This window comes from Rhinatrema bivittatum, chromosome 2 (assembly GCF_901001135.1).
Source record: "Rhinatrema bivittatum chromosome 2, aRhiBiv1.1, whole genome shotgun sequence".
Lineage (NCBI taxonomy): Eukaryota > Metazoa > Chordata > Amphibia > Gymnophiona > Rhinatrematidae > Rhinatrema > Rhinatrema bivittatum.
This window is the reverse complement of record NC_042616.1, coordinates 488,163,498-488,184,829: the sequence shown is the minus strand read 5'-3', so window position 1 is coordinate 488,184,829 and position 21,332 is coordinate 488,163,498. Positions and strand designations below refer to the sequence as shown.

At 43.5% G+C, this 21,332-nt stretch overlaps 1 protein-coding gene across 8 annotated transcripts in view; it reads right to left on the bottom strand.

Annotated features, from left to right (window-relative positions):
- Positions 1 to 21,332, bottom strand: part of PRPF4B (pre-mRNA processing factor 4B) — a 191,630-nt gene that overhangs the window by 6,708 nt on the left and 163,590 nt on the right. For all 8 annotated transcript variants that reach the window (XM_029590568.1, XM_029590567.1, XM_029590563.1 and 5 more), the window contains 4 exons: positions 11,248 to 11,385; positions 10,737 to 10,890; positions 2,926 to 3,040; positions 1,414 to 1,565 (listed from right to left, as the gene is read on the bottom strand). In XM_029590568.1, coding sequence (XP_029446428.1) covers positions 1,414 to 1,565; positions 2,926 to 3,040; positions 10,737 to 10,890; positions 11,248 to 11,385 — 559 coding nt within the window. The remainder of the gene's footprint in view (positions 1 to 1,413; positions 1,566 to 2,925; positions 3,041 to 10,736; positions 10,891 to 11,247; positions 11,386 to 21,332) is intronic.

The following is a 21,332-nucleotide window of genomic DNA, read 5'->3' as shown; positions in this document are numbered from 1 at the left end:
ATAAAAATAGTAGTAAAGTTTAGAGAAAAATACAATCAAACTGTAATAAATAAATAAACTAGCATATTATTAATCATAAAAATAGAATCCCTCTTAATAACTATTTAAATAAAAGCAAGGACAAGAAGAAAAACAAAGCAACGGAAAAATCCTAAAGTATATTTATAAAATCAAATTGCCCTTCTCTGTTCTGCACTATGAAAATTAACTCAGCTGTTGGGCCAAATGCATGCAGATTTATTTATTTATAAGATTTAGGAATCACCTTCCAAAACTTACAATAAGTCTTTCCAAAGTGATGTACAGCAAAAGTAATAAATTAAAACGATGCAATAAAATAAAACCATCCACTCATTGTGGAAATTGTGACTAGACCAGTCTGAGATACCTGAGGATGGAAAATGAATACCACATATGAGATGACATCTTTAAGGGTTTAGCTCCAGTGCCCATCAATGTTTGGGGTTATTACCTTTGGAAGAGGAAAGCTTGATTATACCTTCCCAATCCAGTGCTTTGCTAGCAAAGGGAGAAATATGGAGACAGCTCAACGTCCTTTCCATGCCCTCAAACTGGGGCAGAGCAGAGTGTTTCTTGAGTATTCAGTGCATGTTAATGGAGCAATTGATGGATTCTGTAATCATCATCCAAGACCCAGGTGAGCTATTATCTCTACTGTCAAAGATGATGTTGGTATGGAATGAACAGATTATTTGCACTTTACAGCAATTCTTGGCTTATAACAAGACTGTACAGAGGGAAATACAAATAGTCATGTTTCCATCCAAACAGTGGAAACGAGCACCATGGAGATCTATCCAGGAAATAATTAACATAAAGGGTATATAACTCAAATTCTGATTATTTCAGAATGTACAATAGGATGGTCATATGTGTCTGTATAAGAACATTTTAAAATGAGGACGAGGACAATCATCTGGGAAAACAGAATTCAAGTGAAGAACCATGAAACGCTGTCCTTATAACCTTCATATTTGTGCATCAGCTTTGCCTTCATGAACAATGAAATTCTGAAATTTCCTAAAGATTATATGGCTGATAGTTCGAGTGTCCCTGGCATACATGTATGGCAGGTCCAAACAATGGAAGAGTGATACTGTAAGGGTAAAGCCTGAAATGGGCTGGTTCTACAGTACTGCATCAGAAACACTAGATTGGTCTTATGATCCTTATCTGCACTTTCCTATGGCTTTGTGATCATCACAAGAGATACACAATGAGGGAGAATCCCCTTCTTCCAGAGTGTGCAGTTCCTGAAAAGTTATGTTCAATAGCAAAGTAAAATGGTGGTGGTAATGGCTGGGAGAGTCAGAGGAATGCACCATCTCTACTTTAACACAATTAGGCAGTATCCCCTTTAAAAAGACTTTTACTATTAAATGTATTTCTTACCTTATTAGGCATCTTTCCTTTCAAATCCATGGCAAGTTTCAACATGTGGTTATTCGTTTTACCGGGGAATAATATTTTTCCATTATAAAGTTCATAGAGGGTGCAGCCTACAGACCACATATCTATGCCATAATCGTAAGGTTTTCCTATAACTGAAACAGATTTCCATGAAGTTTTGTCAATATAATAAAATGTATCAGCAAAATGCAATATAACCAAAGCTGTGTTGAGGCCAGACACCACATTGTAACAGAAATAAGGCTTACATACATGAAAGCATTAACACAAAATCTTCACAATGGGAGGGCAAAAGATTCTTTGCTCCTACACTAACTTCTGCCGGTACAAGTAGAATTACTCAGTGGCACTGAGCGTACCATGCTAGACAAAGTGGCAAGAAGCTCTCTATAAAACACAGTATAAACTGCTAATGTAAAAACTAGATTTTGAGAGCAAAAGAAAAGCCCATGAAGCTCCTCTTATGAAGGGTTTCTCAGAACTCCATTAAGAGATTGTTTGGGGGGGGGGGGGGGTGTCAAAATCTGCTACAAAATATTTTGTTGGTTTTCATTCCAAATGCTTTATTATGATTTTACTAGTGTCCATTTGAAACCCAAACAGATGAGATACTGAAGTTCAAAGTAATGAAGACACTGTGTTGCAGATGCTTTCAATAATACCTCTAATAGAAAATACATTATGAAAGAAGAATACAGAGTTTATTTTTAAGGTAGTTTATTTCTTAGTTAACTGGAAAGATCACTAAAATATCACTATGAAAAGGAATATTCTGCTGGCTTACGTGGCTATATGCTATAAGGATGCAAAGTGCATGCACTAACAAATACTTATCAATGCTTTGTGATCTCAGAAAGCAGCTGAACTTCAGCAAGTGAATAACTGAACCAGAAAAACAAGACGTAAACAAAACTAAAAATAGTAAAATCAGACTACATTTGTAATAGTTTAAAAATATTTCGTCTCTGCTAGCCTGATGGCTCAGCAGCTGTGCTGGGTTTGATTCACAGGTCAGGGGTTTCCACTCCCTGGCGGCTGGGGATATTGCAGAGACAGCGATCCCAGTCCTTGGAGTAGAGGAAGTCCCAGTCTTCACACAAAACTGACAATTATTGGGTAGACTTGGAACCCATGATTGCAAGTTTTAAAAGGAAGGAGCTCGTGTGTGTAATCCTTGGCCAAGGACTGCCACTGTAATGACTGGGCAAAGTGATTTGGGAGGAGATATAAAACAGGGGGAAAATCCTCAGAAAGTGGATGTCAATCCTGGTTATAACTGAGTGGGGTAAGCTCAAAGGAGCAGGAGGAAACTGCTGGGCCAAAAAGAACCCTGTCCTATTTTTCTAATCAGAACTCAGAGCATTTATAAGTCATAAAATATCCATCTACATGTATGCCCTTGTTTCCTCCTAGTGCTATCACACCAATTGCACCTTGTCATCCTAATATCAGCTTCACAACTGTACTGAAAAGAAAGCAAACAAAACAACTTACTAATTTCAGGAGCTCGATAAAATCTACTGACAAGGTAAGGCGTAATGTCATTATCTGCAACATGTGAAGCTGATCCAAAGTCACAAAGCTTTAGAATTGTTTTAGATTCGTTTACCTGAAAAAGATTATAATAAAAACTTACAAAAGATCAGAAGAAATAAAAAACCATGAAAGTCTAAACTGTTACAAATAAATTATTAGCAAAATATTTTGAAAATAGGTTTCCATTAAAAAATGTTTAACCACATTTCTTTTGCATTGTTTAATGTGTACATGTAGTATTGCTTGATGCTCTCTTCTCTATTCTTGACATGGAAATATTATGTTCTTGATGTTTTCAAATAGTAATATTCATCTGGCACTGTAGACTCAAATACTCAAACTGCCTAAATTGTTCCATCCAGTAAAATATTTTACTCTGAAAATCAAATGAGGGTATTGTAGAAAGCTTTATATATTGCTTTTTAATACTGGACAGAATATTTCTGCAGCAGAAGAGTAGCTGAACCTCAAGTTTTGCCCATTCTCATTTACACAGCACCTGCGGGAAACATTCTCAGATCACAACTGCATGCGCCTCTTTACAGTCTTATGAAATAGAAAAATATTTCTTTACATCAGCTGGGCTTCCCATGAAGAAGGTTATCTAACTAAAATTACTTGTTAGAAAATGGAGTAAACAACATGGAAGTCAGATATTTATTCATTATGGTCTTTTTTTACACTATGACTTGTCTGTATGGAAGCCTTAAAGCAGTAGTACTAGCTAGATTATTCAAAATACCAGCTTGCCTGTTTCTTGTTTTTATTGCTTCTGCTTAATACTTTCTCACACTTCTATTTCCAAAGTATCAAACTGTATATCTTGCACTATGGCCATAGCCATTTTTAAACATCACGTTCCCTGAATCTACTCTTTATTATAGTGTCATATTATGTATCCATAGGCACAGGCTTAAGAGGCTTGGAGAGGTTATACCTCCCCAAACCTTAGTGGGCTTAATGGTTCCAAGTGAATGCAAACCGACTGCCAGGAGAATGAAGCTGGCACTTTTTAAAGCTCCTCCAGTGCTGGGACAAGAAAAAGGGAGGGGGGCAAACAGGGCATCTACTCCAGGCATAACACCTCCAGAAGCATCATTTAGGCCCCTGCCCTTCCCCGATATTGATGTGGTGCGGGGCCAATGAAAAACTACTGCTGCTGCTTGATCCCATTCCCTCCTCCTACTACTGGTGCTCTCCCTCCATCCCTCTTGTATGCAGTTTAATCTGAGAAGCAGTTTGAACCATACAAGGTTCATATAAATCTAAGGAGCACCATATGGTTCAGCTTCTCGAACTATGAACCGCACATGGGAGGGAAAGATGCCAGCTTTGCTCTTCTTCCAGCTTGGGCTGCGGCTGGTACGGTGGAGGGGAGGGAGGAAGCACAGGAACTGGAAATTTGGAGGTGGGGAGATGAGGGGATTGGCTGATTAGATGTGGGAGGAGAAGAGCAGGGATTGGAAGATTGGAGGTGGGTGTTCAGAGTCGAGATGAGGAGGATGAGTAATCACTGGGGGGGAAATAAAAGTGGAGAGAACAGGAATTGGGGCATGGGAGAGGAATGTGGGGACTGGAAGTGCTAGAGGACTGGAAAATTAGAGGCAGGTGCGTAAAGATACCACTAAACAGGACACTAGGGGAAGAGAGTCTGTGGTGACTGAGGAATTGGGTGAGCATGAAATGGGAGACTGGGAGATGTTGAAAGCAGGGATTGGGGTGAATGGCAATTGAGGTTAGATGGAGATGGGGAGAACAAGTATTGGGGGATTGGAGGATGGCGTGACCTGGGGGTTGGCGAGTCTGGAGGTTATAAGACCGGGAGCTGGAAGTATGAATAAGGGTGAGTGGGACAAAGAGCTGGTAGGATGAGTGAGGGATGGATATGTTATGCGGTTGGGGGACATAAGTGGGGATGTGTGAAAGCTAGGGAGTATTAGTGGTAGGGAGTGAGAAAGTTAGGGATGTGAAATAGGGGCTGAAGGGTAGGGTGAAAGCAAAAAATGGAGTGAAGGACCAGGGTAAATGGGCATGGAGAGGCAGTAGAAACAGACAGGATGAGAGGGTGGAAATGTGGAGCTAGAGAAGAAGGAAAAGAGGAAAATGGGAAACTGGGTAGAGGGTAAAAGACAGAAGAAAGATAGAAGCCAGAGAAGAGAATATGTGACAGGGAAGGAAGTTTGAGCTGGTAAGGGGATGAAAGGCAGAAAAAAATATGAGGACTGCCTGAGAGGGTGTAGTACAGAGGGTGGACATGTGAGACTACAGAGGGTAAAAGACAGAGGGGGCTACAAGTCTGGAGAAGAACTGAGAACTGGGAGTGAGGTGAGAGTAAGGGGAAGATGATCTAGATAGGGTGGTGAGAATGGGAGATAGAAAGCTGGTGAGTAGGCAATAGGAAAACTGAGGACTGGAAAAAACAATGGGTTAAGACAGATACAGGTAAGGGAGAATGCAAGACAAAAGATGTGAAGAAACAACAAGGAAGGAGAGGTAAAGTGATGGAAATAGGAGAGCCTAATGTGGATGGTTGGGAAAGGGAGAGTGGATGGTTGGAGAGAAAGCCAAAAAGAAGGCAGCAGTTTGGGGGGGGGGGGGGGGGGGGGGAGAGGGTGTCAGAATAAGGGAGCCAAACAATGTTCCTTTTAGTTTTTTTAAAAGCTACAACCTCTGGCGCCACGGTGACTTCAGGGTCCATTGGGTTCTATGCATGTGTAAACATGCCAAGGAAGTAACATAGACAGTTGCGGCCATATGGCCCAACAACTCAACATGTGCCAGGCTCACACCTGACAGCTCTGTTGAATCTCTGCTACAATAGATGCCATGACGACAGCCCTCTGGCGAGGCAAAAAGGCCATGACCTGAGCCGTGTCTAGCAGGGCTCCTATGAAGTCCAAGTGAGATAATGGACTTTGGGTAGTTGAGAATGAACCCTAATGAATCCAACACCTTAATGTTCAAGTGCATGGACCGGACAGCCCCTGCCTGAGACATGCTTTTGACCAACCAATCATCCAGATACGGGAAGACATGTATTCACTGAATGCGAATGAGCCAACACCATAGCCAGGCATTTTGTGAAGACTCATGGGGCGGATGCAAGCTCAATTAGCAACAGCTGGTACTGGAAGTGCTGTGATCCCATAACAAATCGGAGATACTTCCTGTGACTGGGGAAGATCTCAATATGAGTGGTATGTGTCCTTTAGGTCGAGGGAGCATATCCAGTCCCCTTTTTGCAAAAGGAGGGGGATCAAGGTACCCAGGAAAAGCATCTTGAACTTTTCTCTTTTTAGAAACTTGTTCAAGGCCCTTAGGTCTAGGATGGAATGGAGTCGTCCTGTTGTCTTTGGAATCAGGAAGCACCTGGAGTAGAATCCCCACCCTCTTTGCCCTGGTGGTACGGGCTTGACCGCTCTGACTGTTAACAGGGAGGAGAACTCAGTTTGTAGTATCTCCTGATGCAGAGAATAGTATTTCCTCTCATGAAAGACTTCCTTGGCCCGGCATCCTGGATGAGGAGGATGGGTCCAGCGTACTGGTGGGGAGTCCATGGTAGTCACGAAACTTGGCCTCAGCATACCTCACCCTATCTCTGAAGAGATTTTCTCCAATACACGGCACATCAGCGAGTCGTTCCTGAACCTCGGGTCGTAGATCCAAGGCTTGCAGCCATGCCATTCTATTGGCACCGATTCTCACTACGGAGACTCTTGATGCCATTTTGAAAACATAGTAAGTTGCACGGACCTCGTATTTCCACATTCCAGACACTTGTGCACCAGCAACATGAGCGTTTCTTGCTGCTGCTATGACAGCTTCTCAGCCACCTCCTGCACCTGCTTCCGGATGTACCAGGAGTACTGGCTCATGTAGAGATGATAGGCAGCAATGCAGGCAATAAACATGGTGCCTTGGAACACCTTCCTCCCAAGAGCATCCACCGCTCTGTGGTCCTTCCCAGGGAAGCCGAGGAATGGGTCTGAGAGCGCTTGGCCTTCTTGAGAGTAGATTCGACCACCACCACCGACTGGTGAGGCAGCTGACGCTGATCAAATCTGGGAGCCTTCTGGACAAGGGAGACCCCCATCCGCCTTCTTGTTAATGGGAGGCAATGTGAGGGGGTGCTCCCATTTCCTCAGCAGCAACTCCTTAAGGACCTTGTGTACCGGGACTACCACAATCTTGAGGATTTCAAGCATTTTGTGCCTGGCATCCTCTTCTGTTAAAAGTTGAAACGGGATGGCCTCCAACATCACCATCACAAACCCTGTGTTGTAACTCCGGCTCGGTATTTATTTATTTATTTGTGAGCTTTTAATATACCGACATTCGTAGGACACATCATACTGGTTTACAATCAACTCCAGGAGAAAGGATCCAAAGTAGCCAACAGTCTTACCTTAGGTCGTGACTGCTGATCAGAAGGAGTCCAAGATCAGAGAGAATGGTAGGCAAGGAATTATCCAATCCAGTCCGTGTCGTGGGTCGGCAGCAGGCAACCAGATCCAAGCCATAGTCCAGAATCAGGGCAGGCAGCAGGCAACAGAAGGGTCCAATCCAGTCCGGGTCATGGGTAGGGCAAGGCAAAAGGCAAAAATCCAACGGGAGCACCAGCACAAGCAAGCCTGTAACCGAGGCAATGCTGTGCTGGGCTCAGATCTTTAAATATCAAAAGTTCCCGCACAAACGCAGGGACTTCCGGGCAGGAAGATGATGCGCCCCGATGGGCGGGGCTTGAGCGTGGATCGCATCGGGCTGTGCTGCCGCCAGAAGACGCCACTGAACAGTGAACCTGCCGGGAGCCCCTGCCATGCAGATTGCTGAGAGGTAACACCCTGCAAAGGTTAAGTCCTCAGGCGGGGACTTCCTCCACTCATCTGGAGGAGAAGGATCTAATGGGAGACCATCAGAGCCTTCTTCGGAGGACTTCATTGGATCATCCCCCAGGGGTAATAGAGACTCCCATTCTTACTGTATGTTTCAGGGGATGGGGCCCTAGGTGTTCAGCCTTCATCCAGAGGTGTCGGCACTGGTAGAACTGGATGGGGACTACAGGCCTTGGCGTCTCCGTCGGCCTCTTGGAGTTTCCTCTTCGGAGTAACTGGCAACAACCATCTTATCAATAAGGGGAGGCCTTGGTGTCCCGCTGGGTACTGGTGCAATCCCGGGAGCCAGACCCAGCTGGGTTGGTAATGCACCGATGAGCACAATGAGCTTCTCCAGTAGCAGTAGGATGACAGGCAGCATTGGCTCTGGTGCCTTTGGTGCCATAGGCCCTATGCCCTGCAGTGCGCGATCCACCACTAGCTGGACTCGAAACTCCAGGTCCTCCTCAAATGTTGTCTATTCCAACATCAACTGGGAGGAAGAAGGAGTGGCAGACCACGAGGTTGATCGGCGACTGCACCAGGACTAATGGAGACCGTTGTGGATCCCCAGCATCAATAGAGGAGGGACCCTCCTCGCTGCAGAGGCAAAAGTCAGTGTATCGACGGGGATCGATGCTGATGCTTCTTAGGCTTCCCTCGATGCTCGGTCCGGTCTTTCTGCGGTGCCGAGGCCGAAGATGATGAACCCGGCATCCTCAGCCCAGAGGAGATCAACAATGGTCAGTCTCCAACGCTTCTATCTGCACTGACAGTCCTGTCAATGGCATGGTATCCATTGATGCCAATGCCGCTGATGCTGATGGTTCTGACTTTCTCAAACTGAAGAGCTGATCCATCTTGTTGAGTCAAAGGCAATGTCCCTTTGGGGTCATTAAACAAAAACCCTGGACTTCATGCGATGCCCCCAGGCAGAGGACATGTATCTCATGAGGATCCATAATGGACATGATCCTCAGGCACTGGGGGGATTGACGAAAACCGAACTTGGCCATGACAGAATGAAAGAAAAAAGGGAGCCGCAGACATGAAACGAAGGTGACTGCTATCAATGGCCGGTGGGCACCCTAGCACCGCTGCCACGGGGGAATCGACTGTGAAAAAATAAAAAACTTACCAGAAACGCCAAAATCCCTAACTAGTATATTAAGAGGAGGCACCGAGAGGGACCCAGCGATGGAATGACACTGAAAACCACGATGAAAAAAGAAGTTTTCCAGCTCTGTGGAAAAGAAGAGACTGAAGAGGGATCCCACCTGGATGCTCAGTGTGCCTAGTCAAAGTTCTAGAAACTTTGACATAAGTTTTCCGCATCAGATCTGTTTGAGAACTACCATCCTGCTTGTCCACAGAGAATTGGTAAAGCTAGGGATATCTTTCGAAGGGGCCATCTGTTCACCCCCAACTCTACTGCTTCAGTCTCCCCAAAATTGATATATCATATTGATGCCAGCATGTTTTGTTAAGCTTTATAAGAAGCCCAGCACCCTGGTTATTTTTGGATTCAGAAGGGCAGGCATGGCTAAGTAAAAGAAGCTGAATATTTATTTCTCCTCAGTAATAAATGCATACACAAAGAGGAATCTTAAAAATGCTTTGAGCTCCCTGAAAAGATGGAATAAAAATCACATAATAAATGGTAAGACCAAAGATCCATCAAGACCAACATTCTGTCTCTGACAATGGCCAATCTCTAGAAGCTAGTCTAAACCCTTTTTAAATCCAGCTATGCTAACTGCTTTCTCCGCATTCTCTGACAACAAATTCCAGTTAATTGTGCACTGAGTGAAAGAATACTTTCTCTAATTTGTTTTAAATGTGTGGCATATTGGCTTCAGGGTAAGTCCCCTAGTTCTAATTCTATCTGAAAGGCTAAATAACCATTCCCTGTTTCACCACATTCAAGATTTTATATTCCTCCTTTCAGCCGTCATTTTTCCATCTCAAAAGCCTTAACCTATTTGGCCTTTCCTCATAGCAGAGCTGTTCCATTCCCTTTATCATTTTGGTCACCCTTCTCTGAATACTTTTTAGTTCCACTGTATCTTTTTTGAGATAGGACGACCAAAACTGCATACAATAGTCAATGTGCACTTAATACAGAGGCATTTTTTTTAATACTGTTTTATTTTCCATTCCTTTCCTAATAATATGTAGCATTGTATTTGCTTTTTGGCTACCACTGCACACTGGGCCGTGTGTGTGTGTATATATATATATATATATATATATATATATATATATATATATATAACTAAATAAAACAGAGTTTCCAACTGCAGTCAGGGTCTCCATTCAGTTTAGACAGGCACGGAATCTTCACAATTGTGCATGTTACACATGGAGAATGATTATTATCAATAAGGCATACTTATGTGAACATTCATAATAATATAACTGCCCAGATGAGCTCATTTTTCGGTTTAATATTTATTAAGCCATAGCATTTCATTATGAAGAAATTCTCCTGGAGGACACAAATGCAAGAGAATACATTCTTAGATCCTAGCAATAAGCTCTTTCTATGACAATTAATTTGTAATTTATTACACTTGTAAAACATGTTATTATCTTATACTGTTTTCAAATATAAATCATACATGAGACTATGGTTATGATTAATCCAGCTTTGCCATGATATGTATTCTAGTCAAGATTTTCTAATTCCTATGAGCCTTTGTAGTTGTCAAGGTCCATGAAAAATCAAATTCTTGGATGGTTTGCACAATTCAAGTTTTGAAAAAAAAAATATATATATATATACAGTCTGGGATTTTGCTCTAAAAATAACATTTCAGAAAATGAATTTTAAAAATGCACTTACAAAATACCTTTATGGTGCACAAAGTTTGCCATTTTGATTCAAATGTTACTTACTAAAATGTTGTCTGGTTTAATATCTGCATGAAGGATGTTGCATCGTTTTAAAAGTTTTAATGCCAGGAATAGCTGCTGGCTGTAGGACCTCACAGCCTTAATGTGGAGACCAACGTCCTTTCCATACTTTTTTAATACCTCACGCAAATTCATACTTGAAGGGGAAAAAACATAAAAGGAAGTGAGCAGAGACAGCATTTTATTTTTAGAAGGTCAAACAGAAATGAACATTTTTAATCATAACAAGCATAGAATGTAAGCAAAAACAGAAGAGAGGACTGGAAAAGATTATGTTTGAACAAACAGTAAATTGTTCAAATTTTTTCAGGGGTAGCAAATAATTAAACAAACCAAACTTGCAGTTCTGAACCACTGCAGCTAATATTACTCTATGAGGACACTTCTGTTCCCAAATGGGAAGCACTAAACAACTAATTGACATCTGTAATAGAATGGCCTTTCACTTCATTGTGCAAAGTTCCTGTGGATTATATATGTTCCCTCACTTTACCTTAAAGGCTCGAATACCAGGCACAAGTGCTGCTTGTGGTAAAAGTGTCTGAATAGCCGTAGACAGTGGAACTTGTCATCGGGATCTGCATCATTGAGCTTTTTCAAGAATTCCAATTCTTTTAAGCCCGTTTTTTGCCTATAAACAGAGAAGTATTTCTGTCAGGAAAAATAACTATTGTTTAGAAATGTATCCATGTTATATCCAAATACAAAAACTGTGTTGCATACAGCATCAAGCAACGCTCTGCTGAAAATTGAGTCCAATTTAAAAGTAAACATTATTTTGCTACTTCTTTGGTATTAGCAACTATGCTCTTCTGATTAATAGGGCAGGCAGTATTTTGAAAATTTTCTTGCAGGGCTGTTTTTTGCCTTTCCTATCTTATTAGACAGAACATGATTGAATAAGCATATGACTTCAACCCACATGATAGTAAGGGCCAAACATTCTTGATCTTTCACTCCCCATATCTTGCTCACAAATGAAGGTAGGTAGTGAAAGAATTACAAGGTAAAATAAAGATTTCAAAAGCAAGGTTCTATTTTCCTTTTAAGAAGGTATGCAATTTGAATTTTGAAATTGCAGAAAGAAGGGGGAAACTGAAGGAAAAGGAGAGAGATTGTTCTACTCAGTGTAAAAGAAAAGTAGGAGTGGATGGCAGATATAAAGTCAAAAAGCAAGTCTGAAATGTCAGTATAAAAGAATCATCAATCTGCCATGAACTCAAACAAAAGCTGTCATGGTAATGCAGCACATATCCTGTTCTCTCATGGATTTGACAGTTTAAGAAAATGAGTGGAACACAACATTTGAGATTATAATTTTAACAAAATCCCCTAGCCTCAATCAATCACCAAGTGCATGTACACATGAAGAAAACTTTATTCAGTGCAAAAATGTTCGAACATTCTCAAGTCAGCAAAACTGATCAGTATAATGTTTTATAGTACATACAAGAGAAGGAGGGAAGCAATTAAGTCAAAGACAGCAAGTTTGCTTACCCATAAACAAGGTTCTCTGTAGATACCAGGATGAATTAGCCATAACACATGGATGATCATATGACAGTGCTGACAGATCCAGCTCTCAGAGCTCAGTAAAAGTCACAAGGCACGTGCTGCCTGTGAGCCACTCAGTCTCTTTCACAGCTTAAGCTTTAGTGAGGTAGTTGAGTCTCCAGGGTAGTTGGGTATTAAGTATGGGTGATACATCCTGCTGTCTACAGAGAACCCTGTTTACAAGTAAGCAAACTTGCTTTCTCTGTCAATAAACAGGTATGAATCAGCAACATCATGTGGGGAGTCCAATGCTGAGGGTTGCATTGTGGAACAATTACTTAAAAGACAATTCGGCCCCACCAAGTGGAAAATGGACTATTGGGTGAACAGGTGCGCAGAACTGCTTGTGCAAATTTACTGTCTCTGAGACAAGGTATCTAGACAGTAACATAGAAACATAGAAACATAGAAATGACGGCAGAAGAAGACCAACCGGTCCATCCAGTCTGCCCAGCAAGCCTTACACTTATTTTTTCTCATACTTAACTGTTTCTCTTGGCTCTTAGTAACCTTAGGTTCTAATTCCCTTTTCACCCCCACTATTAATGTAGAGAGCAGTGATGGAGCTGCTTCCAAGTGAAATATTAAGTTTGATTAGTTGGGTAAGCGGCAGCATAGCTCTCTGCCATGAAGCAGAGGGCAATGCTGGAAATGTGTGAAGTATCAGTTTTTCTTTTCCCCTGTCATTGAAGCAGGGAGTCATGCCGGACATGCACCGAAAGTGAAGCATGCCTTGAAAGTCACATTAACTATCATCAAATATTGAAAAGCCTAATAATTGGTAATACCTATAGCCCATGAACCCATCCCTGTTTTTTTCTTTTTTTTTTTTAATTGGGAGATGGATGCCCTTCATCCTTCTACTCTGTGAAGGTGGACACCTACCACCGGCCACTGGCATCCCGCTCCGTTAATGCCTCTGTGGCTACTGCCACAGAGGCATTAACAGTAGTGGGACATAAAGATGTAAATTGACGACTAAGTAGCAGCTTTGCATATTTCTTCAATAGAAGTGGTCCTGAGATGAACCGCTATGATTCTCACTTGATGAGCCTTGACAGAATATATAATCTGTATGCCAGCAAACACATAACAGTGCGTATAGAGTCCACTAGCCAATTACAGTTCTTCTGGCAACTGCCTTTCTCAAATTATTGGGATCAAAGGACCCAAACGGTTGTGAAGCTTGATGGTGAGGTTGAGTCCTCTTCAAGTAATACACTAGGGTTCTCTTGCAATCCAAACAGTAAAGAGCCCAACCTCTTTTATACACATGCAGTCTTGGAATGAAAGTTGGCTGCACAATAGTTTGGTTGATGTGAAAAATATACACCACTTTCAGAAGGAATTTAGGATGACTACGCAGAACCACCCTATTGTGAAAAACTGCAATTATGAATATGAAACCAGAGCCTATAACTTGCTTATTCTTTGTGCCAAAGTGACAGCATCAAGAAACAACACTTTCCAGATGAAAACCTTCAAGTCAATTACCTCAAGAGGTTCAAAGGAAGATTTCATGAGTTGAGCTAGGATGATATTTGATGTCTCAAGACACAGGAGGCTTAGAATGTCACAGGCGCTTATTGCACTGAGATGAACCCTTGATGAGTTGGTCTTGATACCTGACTTGGAAAGATGTAGAAGGTAATCAAGCAATTTTTGTGTAGAGCAGGAGAAAGGATCTGCCAAAAGGCAAATCTCCTCCACTTTAGTCCATAGGACTTCCTTGTGGAGTCCTTTCTTGAAGCCAGAACAATACAAGACACATCCTCTTAAAGGTCTAGAGGTTGCAAAGCTAGCATCTCAACATTCAGAAAGTGAGAGACAGGGACCTGATTTTGGGATGGTGCAACAGGCCCTGATCCTGTATGATGAGGGCTGGGAAATTCCCCAGCCTGATTGATTCCTGATGGACATTTCCCACAAGAATGGGAACCAAATCTGTCTTGGCCAAAAGGGTGCTATGAAAATTGTAGTCCCTCGGTCTCTTTTGAACTTCAATAAAATCTTTGCAATAAACAGAATTGAAGGATATGCATACAGCAGGCCCTGGCTTCAAATGAGGGAAAATGCGTCCAAGCCTTTAGTCCCTTTCCTGGAACAGAACCTTTCTATTCTGAGAAGATACAAAGAGATCTCCCATGGATCTCCGAAGCCTCGACTCAATCTGTCTGCCAGGACATTCTTCTCACTTGGCAGATACATGGCTGAGGACCATCCCTTGGGAGATGGCCCAGTCCCACATCTGAACAGTCTCCTGATACAGAAGGCATGATCCCATTCCTTCCATATGCACCCCTGCCACGGAGAAACATTTTGTGAAGACATGTGGCGCTGATACTAGGCCAAAAGGCAGCATGCGATACTGGAGGTGATGAACCCCTATTACATATCTGAATTACTTTCTGTGACCTGGAAATATCTCTATGTGGTTGTAAACATTCTTTAGATTGAGAAAGCATAGCCAGTCCCCCCTTTTCGAGGAAGAAAATCAAGGTGCCCAGGGAAACCACCTTGAATTTTTCTCTTTTTAGGAATTTGTTAAGGCCCTTAAGTCTAAGAGAATGGAGTCCTACTGCTTTCTTTGGAATCAGGAAAATCTTGGAGTAAAGTCTCTACTCTCTTTCCCCTGGTGAAACGGGCTTGAATGCATTCGTCTCTAAGAGGGAGGACAGCTCCTTCTGCAGCAGTTCCTGTTGCTGAGACATTCCCCTAAGCCAGTGGTTCTCAACCTTTTTCCCATTGTGACACACCTGACAGACCACGCTCACATATGTGACACACTGCTCATTACAATTTATGACGGAAATAAAAAATAAAGGTCCAGTATAATTTTTATTGTTAAGAATGACACAAGGAAAAGATACGTATTCTGTCTGAGCAGAAATTGCATAAACAGTAAACATCCCACACCAAAACAGCAACAATGTCCAGCTCTTAACAGTAACCACCTTACCTAAGAAAAGGCAACACCGAAAATATTATAGCAGGCCTTAAGACACCAATACATCTCGTATTAGGAAAACGGACCAAGTCAGGCTGCTATAGAGCCCTACACAGAAACTACACGCCAGCAGAAAACCTCACCTAAATCACATGTGCTGACCTTCACCTAACAAAGAATAAAGAGACCAAAACACATAACTAGAAGCATGCAGACAAAACTGAATTGGAAACCGCAACAAGCCAGAGTCTCTGTATGCAGTGCAACAAAGGAAAAAAAGAAACATCACCCATCCTTATAAAACAAATCAAGAAATATAAAATCAGTAGCAGAAAAACCATACTAACAAAAAGAACAGATTATTTCAAAACAGCGGATGAATGAAATATCCAATAATTAAAAACTCATAAAAAAATTTCTAGATACCAATAAAATATTTAAAAATAGCAGACACAAAGACCTAGTAATGAAAAATAATAAGGATACAAACAATTTTTTGCTCTGCATACCTGGGAACGTTTGATATCCAGGTGCCCTGAGATTGTTTTGAATTAGCAGGAGGGGGGATGGTTTGCTTAGAACTTTCTCCTCTCTCTCTCACATTGGCTCACAATCGCTCACATATACACATGCTTTTTCTCTCTCACTTATATAGGCTCTTAATTACACATTTACACACATGCTGTCTATCTTTTCAGGCTTACACACACAGGCTTTCAATCACACACATACATGCTGTCTTTTTCTCTCACACACAGACTCTCATTCACATGCTTACAAACATGCTCTCTCTCTTTCTCTCATTTACACAGGCTCTCAATCACATACTCACATGCTCCCTCACCTAAACCAGCTCTCAATCACACACATACTCTCTTTCACATGTACAGGCTCTCAATCATTCACATACATGCTCTCTCACTCACACACACACACACACAAAACACAGGATCTCAAACACACATGCTTGCTCATTCAATCACTCTCCCCCTCCTCCCCCGAACTAGCAGCAGCCTCCTCCACTTCTAACCCTAAAGGCAGCAGCAACCTACTTCATTTTCAGCCCTCGCGGAGAAAGGAGTCCCATCAGCCGCGGGGGTTGATGGCGTTCTTTGTTTTTCTCCGAGCCACGCAGCACATTCCTCAGGCTGCGCCTCGCTTCTTTTCTTCGGGCCGACGTTGCCTGCACTAGCATGGTCTCTTCTTCTCGTGCACGCACCCGCTGCTCACCATTTCCTCTTTCGGGGGGGGGGATGGGGAAGAAGAGATTATGCCAGTGCCGCTGACTCCAGCTGTCCTGCCATGTTCTGCCCAGGCTACCAGCATTTTAAGCCCGGGTGGAGGACCTATTTTGCTCGGGAGGGGGAGCAACTGGGTCAGCGGGGGAACAGGAAGTGTGGAGACACATCTGCATGTTCGTGGCGACACACCTGTTGAGAACCACTGCCCTAAGCCAATATCATGGATGATTTGGAAGGCCATCCAACAGATATAACCTGTACCCCTTTCTTATTATGCTGAAGATCCATGTGTCTGAAGTTACATTAGAACAATGGATTATGTAAAACCTCAGCCTAGCACTGATAGGAAGGACCTCTGGCATGGGTACCGTGATCCAGGCTATACTGTCCATGACCCATTCAAAACCCTGTTCAAAGTTTTGGCTAGGGTGCTGACTGTGGCTTAGGGACTTTCTATTGCCTCAGGCAGGCACAAAGGGCCTGCTGCTGTAGGGACCAAGAAGGTGGAGGAAAAGACTCCTCAGCTGATTAGAAGGGTTGCCTCAACCCCATGTTCAGGCTCCTCCTAGTTCAGGAGGGTGAGTCTGCAGTGGCTGTGGAGAGCTAAGATGCATTGGACAGTGTTCTCTGATCTGGGACACTACTTCCTTAACCCTATCTCTCCAGTACATAGCAGGTTAGCAAGTCTTTCCTGAAGATCAGGTTGAGGTCAGAGGCCCACAGTCAGGCACGTCTGCAGGTGCCATTCCCCACGACACAGATTCCTGATGATGTTTTGAAAACTTCAAAAGTCAACCTGATCATGTTATCCACACATCACTCTCTTGTTCATTAATGACTGGAAGTCGTTATGCTGCTTCTGAGGAAGCAGCTATGCCACTACGCGCAGTTGCTTCAGAATGTCCTGCATGTACTGGCCCATGAAGAGCTGATAAGTGGCTATGTGGGCCTCAAAAACCTGCCTCCCAAGAGCATCCAAGGTTTTAGAATCCTTCCTCAGGGGCACCAAGAAATGAGCTCTGGTTCCCTTGAGAGCAGAGTCAACTATCACGATTAGTGTGGCAGCTGACTCTTTTTTAATCCAGAAGCCTTCTGGATGAGAAATATCATGTCTGCTTTTTTATTCACAGGAGCCACAGAGAGGTGTTTTTTTCACATTCTCATACATACCTCCCCTGAAAGGACCTTGTGCACAAGGACTGCCACAATATCCATGAACTGGAGGATGTCCCGAATCTTGTTCCTGGCATTATTATCCTTTTACAAAGTAAATGGAAAGGTCTTAGTCATTCTCTGGATAAATCCAGCAGGCAGAGACTTTTACTTTCCTGTGGAGAAGAGGGGTTCAGAGGGGAGACCTTTTGATTCCTCCTCTTCAGAGAAATCCTCAGTTCTGTAGCCATAACCCCATAAACACTCCAAGTCCAAGCCCAACTGGAATGGTAGGGGCGAGGACCCAGATTTTGCCTGGCTAGTAGACAAGGCTTCAGAAAAGGGAGCACTTGTCTGTTAGTGCCTAGACCCCAAGGAGCTCCTACGTTTCTGGAAAGCTTCCTTCTTCCGCCCCCCAGTGAACTGGAAATCACCACTGGTGCAACAGACATCAGTGTCAATACCCCTCTGAGAACCACAGCACTGAGCTGCTTGGCAGCTGTTAGGACGCCAGCAAAGGTTAGACAACAATCTGCATCAACACTGATGCTCTCAATGCTGAGGCTCTGATGCTTTGCGTTCCCTTATTCCAGAACTGCTAGATTTTCCTCAAAGATTGCTGATGCCAAAACAGGTTGGGAGACAGAAGGGGTGGCCACATATTCCTGGGACACCTGAGGTGTATTGATGGAGATACCTGGACTCCTGGAGACTCTTTTGATTGCCGGGAATGCAGAGGATGAGCTATTCTTTCCGCTGGGAAAGCTTCAAGGATATTTCATATCTGAAGCTAGAATGTCCCCATGTCTGGCATTGTGCATCGATAGAGACCAATGCTTCTTGTCCTTTGCTATGTGCTTGGCATCGGAACTCCTTAATGCTGTACCCAAAGAGGCTGAACCCTTGTCTTCTTCTGGTAGGAGGAGAAGGATGACGGTCTGTCTCCCTGGTCCTTCCCTGTGTTCAATGCTCTCTTGATGTTAATGCCCCACTAGATTCTGATCAGCTACTGGGTCCATCGATGTTTATACCTCAAATGCAGATTCCAATAGGCCAGTCTTATGGTTCTCAAAGTGCTTCTCCATAAGATCGAGCCAGGACCTACATTCTCTAGAGGTCATGGTCACACAAAGATGACACCTCCAGATGTTGTGACTACCCTCCAGGTACAGGATACATCTACCATGGGTATTCATGATAGACAAGACCCTGTCACACAGGAGGTCTCTCTTGAAGCCACTGGTAAATGTATCCATTCAGGGAATAGGACAAAAAAAACAGCACAGCAAAATAAAAAAACGTAATGATTGATGAGCAGTTGATGCCTGTGCACCACGAGGGTGCTGAAAACGTAAGGAAACTTAGAGAACCAACTGAAAACCAAGGATGATTAAAAGGGAAGAAAAAGACCACAGGGCCCTGCGATTTTTGCCTGGATAGGAAATCTGAGGATCCAGAGAACTCAGAAGAGCAAACATCCTCTATCTGTGGGTTCTGCAGAAACGATGAGACTGAAGGAACCTCACATGAATGCATGCAATATGGTGTGCTGCACATGCTCAATGGGGTATGTTCAAAGTTCTTGAAACTTTGAGATAAAGGTTCTGTGCCAGGCTCCATCTGTTGTTGCCATCTACTCGTGAGGACTGCCATTTTGCTTGTCCTCAGAGAATCTTCTGCACCATGAAGGATGAAGATACAGTGTCAAAGAAGGTATTTCCTTTCTCTGTGTTAAGGAAGGGTCCGCACCCATGGAATCTTGTTGGATGGAGCTGGTTTCTTTGGTGTCAAGGGAGACAACCCCTAAGGGGACCACCTTGTGCCACTTATGTGCTCTTTAGGCTCCTCACTCAACCTCAGACACATGTTGCTTCCAGAAGCCTTTGACACAGTAGGGGGAGTTTTCTCTGACTTGCAAAGGTAAAGTTAATTCCTGACTTCACGTCTTGTGGTGCTGAATCTGAAGAGATCTAGCTCCGATAAAGGTGTGGCTTCGTTGACTACCTTTGCATTGAGACTTTGGTGTCTTATTTAGTGGTGCATTCTGAAGGCCTCCATTTTTGAGGCACCATACTACTGTGCCCTTGGGGACATCACACCACAACTACAGCAGTTAGTAGGATCATGATCCAGGCCCAGGCAATGAAAGCAGACAGAATAAAAATCTGTAAAGGATATCCGGTGCCTAAAATTCAGGCCTTAAACCAGGTGATGTCAAGCTTTTTGGTCTTGGATTTTTCCATATTGGAGAAATTACTTACCTGATAATTTCATTTTCCTTAGTGTAGACAGATGGACTCAGGGCCAATGGGTATAGTGTACTCCTGATAGCAGTTGGAGACAGATCAGATTTCAATCTGACGTCAGCCCTAGTACATATACCCCTGCAGGAAGTGCAGCTCTTCAGTATTCTCCTTGAAAAGCATTGTGGATATATGTATGACTGAATAATTTGAATAACTTGATTACTTTATAACTTGGATAACTTGATTAACTTTATAACCTGGTTAACTTGATTCATTTGAACTGGTTGAGTTGGCTACAGCTGGAGACTGCCAGTGCCCTCAACCGAGAAATGTCGACACCCGGTAGGATGGGTGTCCTAGATGAAGGAAAGAATGGCTTACCCTTGAATCACTCGCTCCCGGGGATGTCCCCCGAGAATTCCATGAGTAACGGCAGCCGTGGGTGGGATGCTGAGTCCATCTGTCGACATTAAGGAAAACGAAATTATCAGGTAAGTAATTTCTCCATTTCCTAGCATGTAGCAGATGGACTCAGGACCAATGGGTTGTATAAAAGCTACTCCCGAACCAGGTGGGAGGCTGCCCATGACCCATTTAGAACTGCCCTTGCAAATGCTGTGTCCTCCCGAGCCTGAACATCCAGGCGGTAAAACCTGGAGAAGGTGTGGATGGAGGACCATGTCGCCACCCTGCAGATCTCGGCGGGTGACAGCATCTTGGTTTCCGCCCAGGACACTGCCTGGGCTCTAGTAGAATGGACCTTGACTTTTAAAGGCGGTGGCTTGCCTGCTTCTACGTAGGCCGCCTTGATGACTTCTTTGATCCAGCGGGCTATGGTTGCTCGCGAGGCCGCTTCCCCCTGCTTCTTCCCGCTGTGAAGGACGAATAGATAGTCCATCTTTCGTATGGATTCCGACCTTTCCAGGTATCAGACTAGGAGTCTGCCGACATTGAGATGGCGTAGACTTCGAGCCTCTTCCGAATTCTTATACTCATCTGGCGATGGTAGCGAGATGGTTTGGTTGAGATGGAAGTGAGACACCACTTTGGGGAGGAACGAAGGAACTGTGCGTAACTGGATGGTTCCCGGGGTGAGTCTGAGGAACGGCTCTCGGCAGGACAGTGCTTGTAGCTCGGATATACGATGGGCTGAACAGACTGCCAGCAGGAAGGCTGTCTTCAATGTTAATAGTCAGAGAGACAGACTGCGGAGCGGTCTGAAGGAGGTTCTTGCTAGGAAATCTAGGACTAGGTTGAGGTTCCAAAGAGGCACCGGCCCCTTTAGGGGTGGTCGGATGTGCTTGACTTCTTTCAGGAAGCGGGAGACATCCGGGTGAGAGGCTATGCTGCTGTTCTTGTTCTTGGTTCTGTAGCATGACAATGCAGCCACCTGTACCTTGATGGAGTTGAGGGACAATCCCTTCTGTAGGCCGTTCTG